We start from the raw sequence: 14,243 nt of genomic DNA, 5'->3' as shown, positions 1-14,243 counted from the left end.
GGCACAAGAATTCCTGTTCCCTTCGAGGTCCTTGTGGCTGAACTAAGAATCAAATTGGCATGAGACAGAAGAAAACCAAATTTAATAGCGTACACGTGGGCAATCCGCATAGACATGGCAATTCCAAGAGGAGTCTGACACAATGAAGTATATATGTCATCCTGAACTGAGGAGAAGGGGGTAGGTGTCTGGGTCTGCAAAGGGAAGGAATGTAACCTTCAAGAAGATGGAAAAGAGAAAATGCTGGGTTAACAAATGTTTACATTTGTTACACTCAGAAACAGCGAGACACAGAGAGGAATTTGATCAGACTTTGCTGAGTTCCTCCCTGTCTACCATAGTTCGTATCAGGATATAGTTATCTATGGTGATAGCTCTCTTCCTGGAGCAGGTCCTCTATCACAGTTCTACTTAGGGTTGGTAAGGTAGGGTTGTAGGGTAGGTAAAGAGCTTTTTCTGAATCTACTGGGTCTTGATTGCTTTTAACTTAAAATAATCTTTATGTCAGACTGGCCCATCTTGGGGTGGCCTGCCTTTGGCCCCTACAACTTTTTTTAAGTAATCTCTTTGACCAACATGGGGCTTGAAGTCACAACCCCTAGATCAAGAGTTGCATGCTCTACTGACTGAGCCAGCCATGCACCCCAGGCCCCTACAATTTTTAACCACGTGCATGACTTTTGACTTTTAAAAAACTACTTATTAATGTCAGCTTGAAGATGCCATTTAGCAATTTCAGTATCTTAAAGTTCAGCCCAAGGATGATTTCATTCAAGCCTGGAAGAAGGTAGGACAAGTCCTCACACCTCTGGTTTATGCAGGTTACCTCGTTGTCTCCAATATGGTGGCTGCTCGCCCCATGAGGCTGTTCAGCACGTGAAATGTGGCCCATCCTAATTGAGATGTGCTGTGAGTTTTAAATACACACTGAGCTTCAAAGACAGCATAAAAAGAAGAATGTAAAATACCTAATAACTTGGGGGTGCCTGGATGAGTCAGTTGGTTGAGTGTTTGCCTCTTGATTTTGGCTTGGGTCATGATCCTGGGGTTGTGGGATCGAACCCTACCTCGGGCTCCATGCTGAGCATGGAGCCTGCTTAAGATTCTCTCTCTCTCAGGGTGCCTGGGTGGCTCAGTCAGCTAAGCGTCTGATTTCAGCTCAGGTCATGACCTCATGGCTTGTGGATTCAAGCCCTGCATCAGGCTCACTGCTGTCAGCCCAAGAGCCCGCTTCGGATCCTCTGTCCCCCTCTCTCTCTCTGCCCCTCCACTGCTCATGCTCTCTGTCTCTCAAAAATAAATAAACATTAAAAACAAAAGAAAAAGAAAAATGTTGACCACGAGTCAGTGATCAGGATCAATACTTTCCCCCTCCATCACTTATACTGGACATGCTACACATCCCTCCCATTTTGTTCACTCTCAGAGATGCACAGCTTCCACTTTGGTAGTAGCTGCTGTTCGCTGCTGCTTGGCTGCCTATGCAATGCTTGATTGGAAATCACTGGAATTTTCCAGTAAAACTTGGTCATATCCAGTCATGTTGCTCTGGCCACCATGGCCACCTCCACAACCACCACTTAGCCACTGACTGGCCAGGCCACCGTAACTGGACTGGTTTGACAAGCCCATGCCTCCCATCGTTTGGCTACCATAAGCCCCCACCGCTTGCTCCCGCTGTAGAATTCAAGAAGAGTTCTACATATCTGTGTTGCGTATTTGCTTTGTCTTTTGACGTAGCTGCCACAGCATCTTCACGAGTTGCAAACTCGACACCTGCTTCACCAGCGACTCTGCCATCAGAACCAGCTTCAGTACGTACTCTCACAGGGTTGAGTGGTGAAAAACAATCATAAATGTCGTTCTCGGTAGCTGTGTAAGATAATCCCCGCGTGTGTACACAATGTCCCGTTGTGCTCTGGAAAGTAGAGCCACCCCTCCATTATCTCTGATCAGACATTCCTGAAAAACAATAATTGAGGTCTCTTCCAAATCCGTCTGACCCAAATCCATAGCCATCATTATAGCCATTATTTAAAAAAAAAATTTTTTTATGTTCATTTACTTTTGAGAGTGAGAGAGAGAGAGCACAAGCAGGAGAGGGACAGAGAGAGAGGGAGACACAGAATCCGAAGCAGGCTCCAAGCTCTGACCTGTCAGCACAGAACCCGACGTGGGCCTCAAATCCACGGACCGTGAGACCATGACCTGAGCCGAAGTCGGACACTTAACCGACTTGAGCCACCCAGCTGCCCCCATCATTATGGCCATTATAATCATCATAGCCTCCGCAGCGTCCACCGTAAGCCCCTCACCTCATCTGTTTACAGCCAGCTCCCCTGCCAATGCCATGATAGCCTCTGCCAGCTCCAGGTCTGTGGTAGGGATCTGGCTGCTGCATGGCCACAAGCCTTTGTGGTGGGTCATAGTGAGTTCTAACTTCAGCTCGACTGCTCTTTAAGATTTTGATACACCTGTGCCCCATTCTTTCCTTATGTTTCTTTAGAGCCTTTTCAGCTATGAAATAACATTTTGGATATATTGGGCTACATAAAATATAATGTTAAAATTAATTTCTCCTGCTTACTTTTGTTTGCTCTTTTGAATGTGGCAGCTAAAAACGTTAAAACATTGGGCGCCTGGGTGGCTCAGTTGGTTAAGCTTCTGACTTCGGCTCAGGTCATGATTCATGGTTTGTGAGCTCGAGCCCTGCTTCGGGTGAACTCGAGCCCCACTTTAGGTAAAAACGTGAGCCCCTCCTCTTCGGGTGAGCCCTGCTTCTCTTTCTCTCTCTCTCTAGCTCTTTCTGCCTCATCCCTCGCTTGCACCCTCTCTCTCTCAAAAAATAAAAATAAAAAAACCAAATTTTAAATATTTTAATTTTTATTGGAGAGTGCTGGTCTAGCAGTTTCACTAGATTCTGCTGTTCTAGCAACAGGAAAGGCAAAAAATAGCCTTTTTTTTTTTAAGACTATTAACCTTAATCACAGGAAAATTTCCAAATGGTCATGTGTATGCATGTTTTTGCCTCTGCTCTTTTTAAAAAAATAAATTATCATCACAGAAAAGGAGAAGGGGTAAATCTATTTTTTTAATGTAATTGAACTGCCTTTGAACATCATTAACATATAAGCCCAATTTGACCTTGAGAAGAGCCTTCTTAACCCTTCTTTTTCATTTTGTCTGTTTTTTAGCTATTGCTTAAAAACAATTTTTTTAAAATTTTTTAATGTTTATTTATTTTTGAGAGAGAGAGTCGGAGTGCAAGTGGGGAGGGTCAGAGAGAGGGAGACACAGAATCTGAAGCAGGCTTCAGGCTCTTGTCAGCTAGGAGCCTGACGTGGGGCTTGAACTCACGAACCACGAGCTCATGACCCGAACCGAAGTCAGACGCCGAACAGACTGAGCCACTTGGGCGCCCCTAAAAAATTTTTTTTTAATGTTTATTTATTATTTTTGAGAGAGAGAGACAGAGTGCGAGTGGGGAAGGGGCAGAAAGAGAGGGAGACACAGAATCCAAAGCAGGCTCCAGGCTCTGAGCTGTCAGCACAGAGCCCAACACAGGGTTCAAACTCACAAACCGTGAGATCATGACCTGAGCTAAAGTCGGACTAAGCCACGCAGACGCCCCTTAGCTATTGTTTTTTGAGAATCATCCTTGAAGAAAGCTTTTCTGTTTCTTTCTGGGGCCAGCACACCCGATTCTCTTTGTCATCATTTTACAAAGTTGCATACTCCAGATTTAGACTCTAATTGTTGAAGATTCCACTTGTACAGTAAAATCAAGAATTCTCAATGACATCTCAAACTAAACTGAAATTTCCATCCCATCAAACAACAAGCAAACATTTTAGGCCTGTACTTGCATATTGTTCTTTTTTTATGCCTCTGTTCTTTTTATTAATTTTTATCCTGTTCTTGAATTGATTGGTTTGGCTTAAAAAACATTAATTTGGTGCTTAATGGGCACTGGTCCCAATGCTAGCTGCTAGCCATAGGAAGGCAAATATGACCTGAGCCCTGCTCTTCAGGACTCCTCGTCTTCGTTTTTAATTTCTTGGAAACAGAGAAACTGTGACAAGTTTTCCCCAGCAAAGCTCCTTCTTCATATAACCCTGACATTCATATATTTGCTTAATGGACACTAGATCAGGCAGCCTTTTGGGCTCGTTTTAAGTTGTGCTCAACATTTGTGTTTGTGCACTATTTAAGCTTTTGATAAAAAGACCACCAGGCTGATTTTCAGTTTTAAGCGTGTAGAAGCTGTTGAAATGTCTCCAAAGCCTTTTGGTGCGGCTCTTACTTCTCAGACCCGTGGAGCTGACAAGCTTTATTTGTATTAGTCCAGGTTATCTCCACATACACCTGACATAATTTATGCCTGGCTTAAAGGAATAAAAGGCTTCTTTCTTTCTCTCTCTCTTTCTTTCAAAAAAGAAAATCCTTTCCTTAAAGGCAAAACAGACATTGCACATCTCATAAATTTGCTGTTGCTTTGATTTCAACTTTGGATAAGTCTTAAAACATTGTTATGGGTGATATTTTCCTTGTTGTGTGGGGGAAATAATGAACTTAGAAATATTCTAGTAATAATACAGAAGGTTTCTGATGACAATGATGGTAATCGGGAGCCAGAGGAGTGGTCATGGGATCTTCCAAATTGGCTGAGACTGTGCAGTACCACTGTAAGCCATGTGAGGGCAGAAGTGTATAATGTTTAAAGCTTTTTGCCTCCGTTTTCAGATTGCGCTTAAATTACCAGAGTACACCTATGAAAAAACAGATGTCCCTATATGGTTTAGTTTCAGTGCAGACCTTTTTTTTCCCTAAAATATTTTCCCATTAGATTCTGGTACCTTGCAGTTGGTGAGCACTTAAACCCCTCACCCCCTGCCAATTTCCTGATTGCATGTGATATTTCTAGGATTTTCATAATTAAGTTTGTCATTCTCCTACAGAAAGGTCGTATATTTCTATCTGTGCCACACCCAGAAAGCTTGAATTTTAATTGCGTTTTGTTATCTGACTTAAAATTAATAAAGAATCATTTTCTTTTCTGTAACAATGTAGTCTCGAGATTTCTTAGTTTGATTCCATTGCAGTTATGGTAACAGGTACTAGAATGCTGTTACCTAGGGCTTATATTGAATTTTGAGACCCTTCTGCCCTGAGATGACTGCTAAGCTAAACCCTGTTGGAGAGGGAAAATTTTACTGTTCCCCTTCAATGTTCTTCTGGTTGGTCTAAGAATCCAATTGACATGAAACAGATTAACTGGAGAAAATCAAAGGCTGTATTACATACGTACAGAAAATCCATATAAACATGAGAGATTCCCAAGCAATCAGGCAAAATGAGGCTTATATGACACCCTGAACCAAGGAGAGGAGTAGAGGCCTAGGGGATACAAAGGGAGGAAGGCCATTTGCAGGGAGACAGAGAGGATGTTTGGAAAACGGACTACCCTGTTATGCAGCTAAGTTTCTCAGGTAAAGGGGATCTCTGGGAATAACTTTCTTCCCGGTACAGGGATCCCGCACTACCCAATGTAAATTTAGGCAGTTGAGGGGGAGGTAAAGAACTTTTCCTGAATCTGCTGGGTTTTGATTGCTTTTAATTCAAAATAATCATGGCAAGGTGGCATATTTCTGGGAGACCTGTCCTGAACCCCTTCAACCCCAGTGCTGTGCGCAGGGAGCTGGGCTTATGCCAGAGATAGGGTAGGGAGCAGGGCAGGTATGTTCCTACTCTCCTGGGGCTTATAGCTAGTGGCAGGAAACAAGTGCGCACGCGAAATAACAGCACCTGGTGCTGGGTTAGTAGGAAGGGCACAGACAGTGCTCTGACAGGGAGCAGTGGGAAGGAGGCTACTCTAGGTGGGTGGCAAGGTCTGGCTTTCTGAGGAAGACATAGCCTTTCAGGCTGAAGGATAAAGAAGAGATAGGTGTAGATAAATAAAGAAGGAGGGTAAGAGAGCTTAAGGGGCAGGAAGGAAGAGAGCGGCCCATCTGAGGACCTGAGAAGCCAGTGGGGCTGATGCACAGGCAGGGTGTGTGGGGGGGGGGGGGGGGGGGGGAGGGCGGCGAGCAGGGGCGTGAGATGAGATTAGAACCCTAAGCAAAGGCCAGATCATGTAGGGTTTTTGTTGGCTGCCTAAAGGAATTTAGATTTTATTTTGTGAAGCAGTGAGCTACTGAGGGTATAAGCACAAAAGAGATATATTGTGAGGTTTTGTTTTGTTTTAATATTCTGAGTTTTTATAAGGTCACTCTGCTGGTGTGTGACAGATGATTTAATTGTAGGATAGGAGAGGGGAGAAGCTAGGAGACCATTTGGAGGGGGAGGGGGGGCAGTCAGCCAACTTTTTCTATAAAGGGCCAGATAGTAGATATGTTTACCTTTGAGGGTCAGAGAGTCAACTCTGCCATTGTAGTGTGAAAGCAGCTACAGACAGTATATAAATAAATGGGCATACCTTTGGCCAATCAATAAAACTTTATATATAAAAGCAAGCAGTGGGGCTGTAGTTTACCACCCCCTAGTTTAGATTATTGCAATAATCCTGGCAAAAGGTGGTGTTGGCATGAGTGTCTAAGGTGGTAACGGTGGGCATAGAGAGCAGGGGAGAGATTTTCAAGAGGTTTTACAGGTATGACCCACTGGACTCAGTTGGATGAGGAAAAGTGGAGATCAAGGATGATTTCCAGACAGCTGGCTTGAACCAGTTAGTGGGAAGAGACGCTTTTGCTGAGATGAGGAGACATGCGGAGAAACAGGCCAAGGGGTGGGGGGAGTTCGGTTTGGGACACGGTAAGTTTGAGTAATTGTTGAGCCATCCGGGATGTCAAGGACTTGTTGGCTCCAAAACCCAGTTGCGCTGGGAAGACAGGCCAGGGCTCGTAGTAGATTTCAGACCTAGTCAGGTAGCTGAAGCCAGACAAGATGGTGGGTTCTGGGACTGGGCCCACCATGATCTCTTTCCTCCTCAGCGTCCGGATCATTCCAGTTAGTGTCTAAGTTTTACTCTTGATTATTGTTCTTTACCTCTGCTAGATTTTTGTCGCTAAATTCTGAGCTCCTGAAGAGCACATTGTCTTAAATTCTTCTCAGCACCTCATTTATAGTGTTGAGCATGCAGTAGATTGTCACATGCTAAAGAAATAATTTTAAAATCCAGGTGATCTCTTTAAGTATTTAAATATGGTGAGGATGCGTAGGTTAAGGCAAATTTTATCCTAAAGTAAATGCTTACTTTAAAATGCCTTACTTGTTGGAAGCACATTGTAAATTAAGCTAACATTTATCAAAGGATTACACTGTCAGGAATATTCTTTCGGCACTACCTGATTCAGAAAGCCAGCATGTTTTAATAGCAGTTGTTTAATTCTAGTAATATCACCATCGCAAAAAGAAATGTTCAGCTGCATGCAGGGGTGTGTGTGTGTACGTGTGTGTGTGCACGCGCGCGCGCGCGTGTGTGTGTGTGTGTGTGTGTATACACATGAAAAGGGGGAGAGAGAGTGAGAGAGAAAGAGAGAGAGAGCACAAGGTATTTCACCCCTAGGAACTAGCTGATCTCACTCTTCAGTGGCCTATATTGTGGATCTTTTTATCTGCTTATGCATTCCCTTTTCTTAAAGCCTTCTTTTTTTTTTTTTTTTTTTTTTTGTAAACATTTAAAAAAAATTTTAAACTTTTTTTTCAGTCTTGGTGAGATGAAGCGTTGACAGCTTTATAATGGTTCCCCATTTTTTTGAATGGGGGGATTTACTATCTGTAAAGTGAATCAGTAATAGCAGAATTCATTTACTTAACTTAGTCCCTGTCTCCACACAACAGGATCTTATAACATGGGAATCAGGTCATTCTTTATTCTTTTACATGTTTTATTTTTTTATTTTTGAGAGAGAGCACATGAGCAGGGGAGGGGCAGAGAGAAGGGGACAAAGGATCTGAAGCAGTGATCTGTCTACGCTGTCTACGCTGACAGCAGTGAGTCTGATGTGGGGCTCAAACCCACGAACTGGGAGATCATGACCTGACCTGAAGTCGGATGCTCAACTGACTGAGCCACCTAGGCACCCCAGGAGTCAGTTCATTCTTAGAGCCCTCCTTGACCTCGCTTTCTTCCTCCCCCCTTCCTTTTTTTAATTTGAGAGAGAGAGAGGCGGGGGGAGAGAGAGAGAGAGCAAGCCTGGGCAAGGGATAGAGGGAGAGAGAGAATCTCAGGCAGGCTCCACACCTAGTGCAGAATGGGATGTGGGGATCGATCATGAACTGAACTGAAACCAATAGTTGGGTGCTCAACCAACTGAGCCACTCAGGCGCTCCATTTTCTTTTCCCTTCCTGATGTTCTCTGCTTATTCTCTTACCTGTTTACCTGGTTATGTTACACTGTATCCTTTCTTCTTAGTTTACCTTCTAGTTTCCATTTTCTCTTTCTTTTGTTTCATCTCCTTAAATGTACGGCGCTTTTCCTTTTCATATCAAACAATTTTAGTGAGGCTTAATTTATATATCATAAATTTCACTTGCTTTAAGTATACAATTCAATGATTTTTGGTATATGTATAAACCTCTGTTTTTGTGCTGTTTATTTTTTTTAAGTTTATTTATTTATTTTGAGAGAGAGAGAGAGAGCGCGCGAGTGAGTGGGGAGGGGCAGGGGGGGGAGAGGGGCAGAGAGAGAGAGAGAGAGAGAGAGAGAGAGAGAGAGAGAATCCCAAGCAGGCTCCATGCTGTCATCGCAGAGCTCAACCCAGGGCTCAAACCCACGAACCGTGAAATCATGACCTGAGCCAAAATCAAGAGTCGGATGCTTAACCGAGTGGGCCACCTTGGCGTGCCCTGTCTTGTGCTCTGTTTATTAATAATGTTTCTGTTAGTCTATATACTGTGGAAGATCACATGTATTTTTGTTTTTTTTCCCCCATTCCTAGTTGGGTGGCACCATTGGAGACATTGAAGGGATGCCGTTTGTGGAAGCATTCAGACAATTCCAGTTTAAAGCAAAAAGAGAGAATTTCTGCAATATCCATGTTAGCCTAGTTCCACAGGTGAGCTTTCCAGATAAGTATATAGACAGCAAATTCTTTCTTTTTTCTTTCTTTCATCTTTTTTTTTTTTTTTTTTTAATTTTCTGATAGAGAAAGAGAGCGTGCACATGTGTGGGGCAGGAGCAGAGAGAGAGGGACAGAGAGAATCCCAAACAGGCTCCACGCTGCCAGCACAAAGCCTGCCGCCGGGCTCAATCTCACAGTTTGTGAGATCATGACTTGAGCTGAAATCAAGAGTTGGACGCTTAACCAACTGAGCCACCCAGGCAGCCCTGTGGACAGCAACTTCTAAAAGTCTTCCTATGATATTCTATTTGTTCCACATTTTTAAAAAGGAGATAGAAGTTTATTGAATACACTGCAAGGGAGCAGTGGGCAGGACAGCAAAAGAGAAACTCTCTGCCTATTTATTCCATATTTTAAGCTGGGGAGCCATTCATTATCCAGAAGAGCTAAATATCCAATATACTGACAGTGACCCATCTCTTTTCAGCCCAGTGCTACTGGAGAACAAAAAACCAAACCCACACAAAACAGTGTCCGTGCGCTGAGAGGGTTAGGCCTGTCTCCTGATCTGGTGAGTTAAGGAGAGTGAGTAAATTTCTTGGAATAGGACCTCCGTTTTTTGATCTATAGCATCATCTAAGTCCTTTCTATCTCTCAAATGGTTCCTTCGACATTGAACTTCGTGTCTCTGGGGGCCAGGGGAGGGACAGTCCCATATCCTTGAGGGTAGCTTCACACATTTCTAAACTGGCGCTCTGTTCTCTTCAGGGTCCTCATGCGATTGGCCACATTGACAGCTGGGCAAGTGCAACGTCTTGTCATTTTTATGGTCCTTAGGTCTTTTAGAGTGAGGTGGGACCTTTGAGATTTTCCTGAGGCCCACTAGGGTGGGCTGTCACTGCTCTTACTTATAACAGGTCATCCAGTTATCACCAGAATAGTCTAGATCAGAGGTTAGCAAATAAGGGCCTGCAGGCCTCCTGCCCATAAATAAAGTTTTATTGGAACATGGTATCATCTGTTGCTTACATTTGTCCACAGCTGCCTTCGTACTGCACTGCTACAACTGAGTAGTCAGGACAGTCACTTCTTGACTTGCAAAACCTAAAATGTTTACTCTCTAGCCGTTTAGAGAAAAAGTTTGCCAACCCCTGGTCAAGCTCTGTTCTTATATCTAAAGAAGCAACATTTGTGAGCCTTCCCTCTTGTTTACTAGAGACGCCTGGACGTTTTGAGTTCTTACTGGTAGATTTGTGTTGAGTTTGATTATACTGGCTTATATCAGTGCTCAGGTATTTCTACGAGTCCGGTGGAATACCCAGAATGAACAGGTACATACTTGGTCAGGTTTCTGGTTGAAAGAAGAGATTAATATAGCATCCTCCTGAAAACTAATGGTGGGACGAACAGCTGGGTTCCTGCTTGCTGACCTGTGCAAAACTGACTTTGACAGATTGTCTGCCGGAGTTCAACGCCTATCGAAATGGCCGTGAAGGAAAAGATTTCAATGTTTTGTCATGTGAACCCTGAACAGGTTAGTGCTGCTCTTTCGATTTTATTGCTTTGCAGGCACTTCTGCTGATGCTAATGTTTTGCATCTCTTCAATTATCATATTACTTTTCATGGCATTTATGAAAGCTTTGGGAGATTCATAACCGGCCACAGCTCCCTTGCCCTGAAGTGAACAATGTGAGAGACTCCTGATTCCTTAGGTAGATCACATGTTTCTTTGCATAATCACTCCTCAAGTTACAGGTACAAAGCCAGGTGGGCTTTTTAACTTACAGTCAAACCTCTGGAGAGAGAACCATGTGAAGCCTGCTTATCGTCTGTTTATCTTGTCTTTCCGGGACACTTATTGCTTTCACTGCGATTTCTCCTTTGTATGTGTTACAGCTCGCTCCATCCAGACCACACGTTACATTGACATTCACACTATCACTTCTGATTACATCAGTGGTCTCAGTTCAATTCATTGCTACAGAAACTGTACGGGGATTTGGGCTCACGTCCTCTGTCCTGCAGGACTTTCCATTTGGGTATCTGAGAGCTTTTTCTTTTTTCTTTCATTCTCTTATCTGTCTCTTGTTTGCAACGAGGCTTAGGTGTAAGGGATCAGAGTTGGCTATAGTTTACAAAGTGATATGAATGGCACTCAGGAAAAAGGTGAGGTTTGGCAGGAACCTTTTGTTTTCTTCAGATTAGCTCTGGGTTCTTTGAAGCCTAAAACCCTCTAATTGGATTTCTGTATCTCTGGAGGCAGTCTCGTGCACAGCCTCCTGTCTAATGCTTCAGGGTCAGCACACATGTCTGAACTATTTTGAAAAATGTGATGGCAGGTTTGAAGGACTCTCCTGTATTTGTATGTCATCAAGCCACTTTGGTTTTGTTCTGTTGTTTTTTGTATCCTTCCTATTGGTACATAGTACTTTGTGTCTGTGTTGTATAAATACAACTTGGTTACTGAAATGGAAGGAGGATACAGTTTTCAGAGTTGGGTTACTGAGAGCTTTGAGAACAGAAGAATGCAAATTTCTGACCACACAGAGCCTGTTTTCTACAGGACTATAGATTCTGAAGAATGCCCTATCCTATCAGTCCACAGGCTAGTTTATTAGCCATTTTTCAGCACGTTATTATTTTCTGATGTGAGTTAACACTCCCATTTCTTTGTTCCAAGTGAGGCCCAAAAGTCCTCTAAGTACCAAGTTGGTGATGTCCAAACAGCTTAGGAACCCTTGGGTGGATTTGGCAATGGATTTGGGGAGACTGAACACACAGAGTTAGAAGAACATTTCTTTGGCATTGACTTAGAATGTGGCAGACCCTTAAATGCCTGCCAGCAGCCCCTCACATGTACTTAAGAGGGGGATGAAAGTTCGTTAGGATAGATGTGAAAAACAACCATAGCACCTGACATTTAAAGGAGCCATTCTCCTCTAACAGGTGTAATTAATTTGACTGGGTTCAATATGTACTTGGAAATGTATCCAAATGAAGGGAGTAGACAAAAGCACTACACCAGCAGCAACAGCAACAAACGAATGCACAAGCGAACCACATACCCACATTTAGAAGACACAGTGTACGTGTTCAGTGTTACTGCTTTAGCCTAGACTTAGAAGGTGATGCCTTGGGCCAGATGTCTTAGATATTGACACATAAAGCATCCGTGTTCCAACACCAATTCTCTGACACCAGTTGGGGTCCTGCACTTCAACTCTGACACTAACTACCTGGAGTGAGCATCAGACTCCACAGATTTGAGGGCTGAGGTTTTTTTTGTTTGTTTTTTTAAAAAAATTTTTTTAATGTTTATTTTTGAGAGACAGAGCACAAGCAGGGAAGGGGCAGAGAGAGAGAGGGAGACACAGAAACAGAAGCAGGCTCCAGGCTCTGAGCTGTCAGCACAGAGCCCGAAGCGGGGCTCGAACTCACGAGCTGTGAGATCATGACCTGAGCCAAAGTCAGACGTTTAACCGACTGAGCCATCCAGGTGCCCTGGGGGCTGAATTCTTTACAAGACTTCCCCCCCCCCCCCCCCGACTTCAGACACCAAAGTTTCCAGTGTCCCCAAGCCACCTCCACTCCTGCCTGGTTGACTGCTAATTTGGGGCTTTCCATAACCCCTTCAGGTTTGATAATTCTCTAGAACGATTCATGGAACTCAGGAAAATGCTATACTTACTATTGTCATTTTATTATAAAGAGTGCAAATGAACGGCCAGATGAAGAGATACGTAGGGCAAGGCCTAGGAGGATCCCAAGTGCAGAAACTTTTGTCCCCATGGAGTCAGGCTGTGCCACCATCCTGGTACATCTGTACGTGTACCAACCGGGACAGCCCCCTGAGTCTTGGTGTCCAGAATTTTTTTAATAGGGGTTTCATGAGATAGGCTTGGTTGAGTAAACCATTGGTCACATGACTGAACTCATGCTCCAGCCCCCTTGCTGTCCTCGGAAGTCAAGTGGCTGAAAGTTCTAGCCTAACTTGGTTGGGTTTTCTGGTGACCAACTCCCATCCTGAAGCCATCTAGGGGCCACCAGGAGTCACTTCATTAGCATAACAAAGATAACCCTACCCCTGTCAGGAAATTCCAAAGGTTTTTAAAGCTTTGTGCCAGAAATTGAGAGCAAAGTCTATATATATACATATATATATATATATATATATATATATGTATATATATACATACACATACTACCACAGCATCCATGTTTCCCAATTTAGAATAAGGAGTTCAAAGAGTTTCATGATTAGATCAAAGTAAGCTTGTATTAATTCTGCCTCTTGTTTGGGTCACTGGGCTCTTGCTTTTCCTCAATCAATATAAATGAACTACCATGTCTCTTGAGTTTTGGCTCATTCTTGAGGCATATTTGAGGTGTTCCATTTAAATATGGTGTTTTATCATCATTAATCAGGTCATATGTATCCATGATGTTTCTTCTACATATCGAGTACCTGTGCTTTTGGAGGAACAAGGCATTGTCAAATATTTTAAAGAGAGATTGGATCTGCCCATTGGTGATTCTGCAAGTAATTTGCTTTTCAAGTGGAGAAATATGGCTGACAGGTACGTGAAAGGAATTACTAATGTAATCTTGAATAATTCTTGGGTTTCGGGGTAGGACTGAGACATAGCTTGAAGGATATCTATGTCACATTCCGCTTTCTGTCTGTATATGTTTTGGTCTGGAGTTATCTAAAGCTTCAACACATTGTTAGAGTGTTTTGCTATATTCTTTGAAGATTTCTGGGGCTTTTGATTTTTTTCTACTTAAATGAAAGTGAATTGAAAGAATTTGGATTCTGGAATGATTTTTTGCTGTTGTTGTTAATTCTGGAAGTATTTGGATTTATTAGTTTATTTCTTAGTTTTCTGAATACATATTTTATATTTTTAAACTTTTTTCCTTTTTTAAAAATTTATTTATTTTAAGAGAGAGAGAGCATGAGCAGGGGGGCAGAGAGAGGGAGAGAAAGAATCCCAAGCAGGCTCCATGCTGCCAGCACAGAGCCCAACGTGGGGCACGAACTCACGAACCATGAGATCATGACCTGAGCCGAAATCAAGAGTCAGACATTTAACCTCTGAGCCACCCAGGCACCCAGTTTCTGAATATATATATTTTTTCATCCCTGCCGCCCCGTTTCTGAATATTTTAAACAGGTTTA

The 14,243-nt window shown here is 43.1% G+C and overlaps 1 protein-coding gene and 1 pseudogene across 4 annotated transcripts in view; one reads left to right on the top strand and one right to left on the bottom strand.

The window, feature by feature from the left end:
- The window catches only part of CTPS2 (CTP synthase 2), a 104,215-nt gene that overhangs the window by 19,786 nt on the left and 70,186 nt on the right, over nucleotides 1-14,243 (top strand). For all 4 annotated transcript variants that reach the window (XM_049643504.1, XM_049643505.1, XM_049643502.1 and 1 more), the window contains 4 exons: nucleotides 8,941-9,057; nucleotides 9,551-9,634; nucleotides 10,517-10,597; nucleotides 13,490-13,641. In XM_049643504.1, the coding sequence (XP_049499461.1) occupies nucleotides 8,941-9,057; nucleotides 9,551-9,634; nucleotides 10,517-10,597; nucleotides 13,490-13,641 (434 nt within the window). The remainder of the gene's footprint in view (nucleotides 1-8,940; nucleotides 9,058-9,550; nucleotides 9,635-10,516; nucleotides 10,598-13,489; nucleotides 13,642-14,243) is intronic.
- Nucleotides 858-2,485, bottom strand: LOC125932125 (heterogeneous nuclear ribonucleoprotein H-like; annotated as a pseudogene).

Source organism: Panthera uncia, chromosome X (assembly GCF_023721935.1).
Source record: "Panthera uncia isolate 11264 chromosome X, Puncia_PCG_1.0, whole genome shotgun sequence".
Classification (NCBI taxonomy): Eukaryota; Metazoa; Chordata; class Mammalia; order Carnivora; family Felidae; genus Panthera; species Panthera uncia.
Note: the sequence above shows the minus strand (reverse complement) of the source record. Positions and strands in the feature narration are given on the sequence as shown.